Below are 7,238 nucleotides of genomic sequence, written 5' to 3'. Positions count from 1 at the left end.
CCTATAGTGTCACCGCTCTTACCGCACAGAATCCTTTCCTGATATCCCCCTATAGTGTCACCGCTCTTACCGCACAGAATCCTTTCCTGATATCCCCCTATAGTGTCACCGCTCTTACCGCACAGAATCCTTTCCTTATATCCTCCTATAGTGTCACCGCTCTTACCGCACACGTAGGGGAGACCGTGTGATGTCATGTAGGCGGGCCCGTGTGACCTCATGTAGGCGGGCCCGTGTGACCTCATGTAGGCGGGCCCGTGTGACCTCATGTAGGCGGGCCCGTGTGACATCAGGTAGGTGGGCCCGTGTGACGTCAGGTAGGCGGGGCCATGTGACATCAGGTAGGCGGGGCCACAAGCTGTATACTCCGGGGTTGGTGTCACCGCAGAGAAGTCGGCGATTTTATTATCACAAATATTTATTAAAATAGATTTCTGATATAAAATAAATATCAAATATATAAAACAATCAGACGAGTCCCCGCCCCCTAGAGGATGAGGACCAACCCACGAGGGACCACCCAGAGGATGAGGACCAACCCACGAGGGACCACCCAGAGGATGAGGACCAACCCACGAGGGACCACCCAGAGGATGAGGACCAACCCACGAGGGACCACCCAGAGGATGAGGACAGATATAATGTGACATCACAGAGATGGGTGGGAAAGGGGGCGAGTCCAGTCCTCTACAGAAGGCTTAGGGAAGGTCTTTGAAGAGAAGCGGCCAGAGGGGAAGTTGGGAGCTCATGTGGCCAGTCCCCATGCTGGGTGGTGCTGCATCCACGAGGGGGGCGGGGTGCAGGTTGTAAAGGTTTATTTGGTTGGCTTATGTCTGGTCCCCGGCTGACTCTGTATACATACTTCCTGGAAGACCCCCTCCTCCATCTTGCCCTTCCCAGGGCAGGCCGAGTCCATTCCAGGTCTTGTGGACACCACGTGAGGGGCTCCTCATCCTTCTGACACTTCTCGCCCCTCCCAGGGCAGGCTCAGTCCATTCCAGGTCTTGTGGACACCACGTGAGGAGCTCCTCATCCTTCTGACACTTCTCGCCCCTCCCAGGGCAGGCTCAGTCCATTCCAGGTCTTGTTGACACGCAGGGAAAGCCTCCTCATCCTTTTGACCCTTCTCGCCCCTCCCAGGGCAGGCTCAGTCCATTCCATGTCTTGTTGACACCACGTGAGGAGCTCCTCATCCTTCTGACACTTCTCGCCCCTCCCAGGGCAGGCTCAGTCCATTCCATGTCTTGTTGACACGCAGGGAAAGCCACTGGCGCTGATTGTGCGGCAGGTAGGAATCATGGCTGTGTCGTGGCACACGTCTAGAGACGTCCCCGTCCCACGCTCTCCTCTCCAGGCTGTCCAGACTCTGCAGACTGTCTGACATGCTGTCCACGGCCACCCGGCACAGAGGAGGACCTGAGTGAGAGAGGGGGGAGAAGATTAGAGGGCGGAGACAGACCACGAGAGGACTACATGAAGAGCACTCACAGCATGAGAAGACCGAGGGGGAGGGGAGATTAGAGGGCGGAGACAGACCACGGGAGGACCACATGAAGAGCACTCACAGCATGAGAAGACCGAGGGGGAGGGGAGATTAGAGGGCGGAGACAGACCACGGGAGGACCACATGAAGAGCACTCACAGCATGAGAAGACCGAGGGGGAGGGGAGATTAGAGGGCGGAGACAGACCACGGGAGGACCACATGAAGAGCACTCACAGCATGAGAAGACCGAGGGGGAGGGGAGATTAGAGGGCGGAGACAGACCACGGGAGGACCACATGAAGAGCACTCACAGCATGAGAAGACCGCGCAGCTCCCGGACTGCAGGTAGGTCTTGCGAGACGGCTGCTGCAAGAGGCACACGATGGCGTTATCGGCTTGGGCAAAAACTGGGAGAGCCAGGGCGGTCTGGACCACGTCTGGGGGCATCGTGGACTCGTGAGACCGCAGCACCTCCCGCACACTCTCAAAGTCACGCCTGAGCTGGAGGGCCCCCTGCAAACTGAGAGACACACAGAGACCACGTCAGATACAGAAGAGAGGACAGAGACCACGTCAGATACAGAGGAGAGGACAGAGACCACGTCAGATACAGAGGAGAGGACAGAGACCACGTCAGATACAGAGGAGACAGAGACCACGTCAGATAGAGAGAGGACAGAGACCACGTCAGATACAGAGGAGAGGACAGAGACCACGTCAGATACAGAGGAGAGGACAGAGACCACGTCAGATACAGAGGAGAGGACAGAGACCACGTCAGATACAGAGGAGAGGACAGAGACCACGTCAGATACAGAGGAGAGGACAGAGACCACGTCAGATACAGAGGAGAGGACAGAGACCACGTCAGATACAGAGGAGAGGACAGAGACCACGTCAGATACAGAGGAGAGGACAGAGACCACGTCAGATACAGAGGAGAGGACAGAGACCACGTCAGATACAGAGGAGAGGACAGAGACCACGTCAGATACAGAGGAGAGGACAGAGACCACGTCAGATACAGAGGAGAGGACAGAGACCACGTCAGATACAGAGGAGAGGACAGAGACCACGTCAGATACAGAGGAGAGGACAGAGACCACGTCAGATACAGAGGAGAGGACAGAGACCACGTCAGATACAGAGGAGAGGACAGAGACCACGTCAGATACAGAGGAGAGGACAGAGACCACGTCAGATACAGAGGAGAGGACAGAGACCACGTCAGATACAGAGGAGAGGACAGAGACCACGTCAGATACAGAGGAGAGGACAGAGACCACGTCAGATACAGAGGAGAGGACAGAGACCACGTCAGATACAGAGGAGAGGACAGAGACCACGTCAGATACAGAGGAGAGGACAGAGACCACGTCAGATACAGAGGAGAGGACAGAGACCACGTCAGATACAGAGGAGAGGACAGAGACCACGTCAGATACAGAGGAGAGGACAGAGACCACGTCAGATACAGAGGAGAGGACAGAGACCACGTCAGATACAGAGGAGAGGACAGAGACCACGTCAGATACAGAGGAGAGGACAGAGACCACGTCAGATACAGAGGAGAGGACAGAGACCACGTCAGATACAGAGGAGAGGACAGAGACCACGTCAGATACAGAGGAGAGGACAGAGACCACGTCAGATACAGAGGAGAGGACAGAGACCACGTCAGATACAGAGGAGAGGACAGAGACCACGTCAGATACAGAGGAGAGGACAGAGACCACGTCAGATACAGAGGAGAGGACAGAGACCACGTCAGATACAGAGGAGAGGACAGAGACCACGTCAGATACAGAGGAGAGGACAGAGACCACGTCAGATACAGAGGAGAGGACAGAGACCACGTCAGATACAGAGGAGAGGACAGAGACCACGTCAGATACAGAGGAGAGGACAGAGACCACGTCAGATACAGAGGAGAGGACAGAGACCACGTCAGATACAGAGGAGAGGACAGAGACCACGTCAGATACAGAGGAGAGGACAGAGACCACGTCAGATACAGAGGAGAGGACAGAGACCACGTCAGATACAGAGGAGAGGACAGAGACCACGTCAGATACAGAGGAGAGGACAGAGACCACGTCAGATACAGAGGAGAGGACAGAGACCACGTCAGATACAGAGGAGAGGACAGAGACCACGTCAGATACAGAGGAGAGGACAGAGACCACGTCAGATACAGAGGAGAGGACAGAGACCACGTCAGATACAGAGGAGAGGACAGAGACCACGTCAGATACAGAGGAGAGGACAGAGACCACGTCAGATACAGAGGAGAGGACAGAGACCACGTCAGATACAGAGGAGAGGACAGAGACCACGTCAGATACAGAGGAGAGGACAGAGACCACGTCAGATACAGAGGAGAGGACAGAGACCACGTCAGATACAGAGGAGAGGACAGAGACCACGTCAGATACAGAGGAGAGGACAGAGACCACGTCAGATACAGAGGAGAGGACAGAGACCACGTCAGATACAGAGGAGAGGACAGAGACCACGTCAGATACAGAGGAGAGGACAGAGACCACGTCAGATACAGAGGAGAGGACAGAGACCACGTCAGATACAGAGGAGAGGACAGAGACCACGTCAGATACAGAGGAGAGGACAGAGACCACGTCAGATACAGAGGAGAGGACAGAGACCACGTCAGATACAGAGGAGAGGACAGAGACCACGTCAGATACAGAGGAGAGGACAGAGACCACGTCAGATACAGAGGAGAGGACAGAGACCACGTCAGATACAGAGGAGAGGACAGAGACCACGTCAGATACAGAGGAGAGGACAGAGACCACGTCAGATACAGAGGAGAGGACAGAGACCACGTCAGATACAGAGGAGAGGACAGAGACCACGTCAGATACAGAGGAGAGGACAGAGACCACGTCAGATACAGAGGAGAGGACAGAGACCACGTCAGATACAGAGGAGAGGACAGAGACCACGTCAGATACAGAGGAGAGGACAGAGACCACGTCAGATACAGAGGAGAGGACAGAGACCACGTCAGATACAGAGGAGAGGACAGAGACCACGTCAGATACAGAGGAGAGGACAGAGACCACGTCAGATACAGAGGAGAGGACAGAGACCACGTCAGATACAGAGGAGAGGACAGAGACCACGTCAGATACAGAGGAGAGGACAGAGACCACGTCAGATACAGAGGAGAGGACAGAGACCACGTCAGATACAGAGGAGAGGACAGAGACCACGTCAGATACAGAGGAGAGGACAGAGACCACGTCAGATACAGAGGAGAGGACAGAGACCACGTCAGATACAGAGGAGAGGACAGAGACCACGTCAGATACAGAGGAGAGGACAGAGACCACGTCAGATACAGAGGAGAGGACAGAGACCACGTCAGATACAGAGGAGAGGACAGAGACCACGTCAGATACAGAGGAGAGGACAGAGACCACGTCAGATACAGAGGAGAGGACAGAGACCACGTCAGATACAGAGGAGAGGACAGAGACCACGTCAGATACAGAGGAGAGGACAGAGACCACGTCAGATACAGAGGAGAGGACAGAGACCACGTCAGATACAGAGGAGAGGACAGAGACCACGTCAGATACAGAGGAGAGGACAGAGACCACGTCAGATACAGAGGAGAGGACAGAGACCACGTCAGATACAGAGGAGAGGACAGAGACCACGTCAGATACAGAGGAGAGGACAGAGACCACGTCAGATACAGAGGAGAGGACAGAGACCACGTCAGATACAGAGGAGAGGACAGAGACCACGTCAGATACAGAGGAGAGGACAGAGACCACGTCAGATACAGAGGAGAGGACAGAGACCACGTCAGATACAGAGGAGAGGACAGAGACCACGTCAGATACAGAGGAGAGGACAGAGACCACGTCAGATACAGAGGAGAGGACAGAGACCACGTCAGATACAGAGGAGAGGACAGAGACCACGTCAGATACAGAGAGGACAGAGACCACGTCAGATAGAGAGAGGACAGAGACCACGTCAGATAGAGAGAGGACAGAGACCACGTCAGATACAGAGAGGACAGAGACCACGTCAGATACAGAGAGGACAGAGACCACGTCAGATAAAGGAGAACAGAGACCACGTCAGATACAGAGGAGAGGACAGAGACCACGTCAGATACAGAGGAGAGGACAGAGACCACGTCAGATACAGAGGAGAGAACAGAGTTACAGAGAGGACAGAGACCACGTCAGATACAGAAGAGAGGACCTGACGGGGAAATCCTTTTCTTGGAGACCATTGAGCGACAGAAGAAGTCTTTCACCATCAGGTGCCTCCAGGAGGACTGAAGACCAGGAAACCTACAAATGATAGGTCAGCCCAGGACCACGCCTCCCACTCCCAGCACGATCATAAACAGAGGGGCGGGACCCGTGTCCTTCAATGGACTCCAAGAAAAGGAAGTTATGGTCTTTCTCGCCCATTGAGGGAAGCAGGAAGTCTGCCGGGACATCCAAAAGCAGTCCAACTGAGGGTTGGGCAACCGGCCGGCTCACCACGAAAGAAGCGTGGACTGCCTGAGGCTCAAAGAGCAGCCTGGAGGATCTTATGCCCAGAGATGCATCAGATGAGGCCTGAACCTGGAAGAACTTGGAGAACCTGTGATCCAGGCGGCCATTTTACCAATCTGAGAAAGTGGAACCCAAGAGGCCACTTCCAGGTCTAGTAGAGTCCGCCTTGACGTGAGAGGTTGGCACCCAATCCTGGAGACCACGGGCTGGGATAGGCTTGGCTAATGGTCTGTTTAGGCCACCGGGGAATGGTGGAAGGAGAAGCTGGTGCTCCTTTACTGGGACCATCTGGCATGACCTCAGGTAGGAAGGAAGTTCTGGCCCGTAATCCCACCTTGTCCAAGACCAGAACAAGGCTCTCTACAGACAGGGTGAGGCTGCCGACTCTGACACTCGCCTCGTACAGGTGATTGCAACAAGAAAGGCCACAGAGCCAAGAGGGAGAGCCACATGGGGGACGCTCTGCCCACAGGTCTTCATCAAACAAAGTGCTGAGCACCAAGAGAACTCCGCCTTCCACATACGGGGGGAACAATGGACTCCATCACGGGGATCACCAATCCAGAGACGACTCTGACCCGCAGAACCCGAGCTTCAGCCACGTCATGGAAGCCGGCCACTGTGAGGCAGGACGGAAAATTGGTCCTTACGATGCGGACAATCAGGAGTCTGAGCAGGTCAGAGAACTACATCCACCTGGGCCAATCCAGAGCCAGGCCATGATGTTCTTCATCTCAATTCTGCCAGGCGGATGAGGAAGAGACATAGATTGGGGTGTAGGGATCCCACGGAGCCACCAGAGGATCTCTGTATCTGCAGACAAACCTGTCCAGTTTGTTACTGAACCTGGAGGCCAGAAGGTCCACATCCTGTAGCACAGGTCCTGGAACACCTCCAAGTGTAGGGATCACTCCCCCGGGTCTAGGCATTGCCGGCTGAGGAAGGCTCAGGCTCGGATGGAAGGTGAAGATTTGGCCAGGATAAGGTCCGCTCTGCCTCTCTAACCACGCCGGGACTTCTGGTTCCTCCATGATGGTGTGTCACTGCCGTGGCATCATCTGGATGACCCCCCAGCGAGGAGCTCCAGCAACCAGCAAATCGGACAAAGATTGACGCCAAGAGGAAGTACATGCTCGGGAGTTACGTCATCTGGACCCGGCCAATCAAGCAGCCGAAGACTCGGAACCCAGAAGAAGACTGGGGTGA

The 7,238-nt window shown here is 54.9% G+C and overlaps 1 protein-coding gene across 1 annotated transcript in view; it reads right to left on the bottom strand.

The window, feature by feature from the left end:
- Positions 1-1,189: 1,189 nt before the first annotated feature.
- CCDC142 (coiled-coil domain containing 142) overlaps positions 1,190-7,238 on the bottom strand; it is a 30,955-nt gene continuing 24,906 nt past the window's right edge. Inside the window, exons 7-8 of the mRNA XM_018574578.1 lie at positions 1,797-2,005; positions 1,190-1,416 (exon numbers count right to left, since the gene is read on the bottom strand). Coding sequence (XP_018430080.1) covers positions 1,190-1,416; positions 1,797-2,005 — 436 coding nt within the window. The remainder of the gene's footprint in view (positions 1,417-1,796; positions 2,006-7,238) is intronic.

The sequence above is a fragment of the Nanorana parkeri genome, unplaced genomic scaffold (genome assembly GCF_000935625.1).
Source record: "Nanorana parkeri isolate BGI_ZX_2015 unplaced genomic scaffold, ASM93562v1 scaffold3057, whole genome shotgun sequence".
In the NCBI taxonomy this organism is placed as follows: domain Eukaryota; kingdom Metazoa; phylum Chordata; class Amphibia; order Anura; family Dicroglossidae; genus Nanorana; species Nanorana parkeri.
This window is presented reverse-complemented; position numbering and strand designations above follow the sequence as displayed.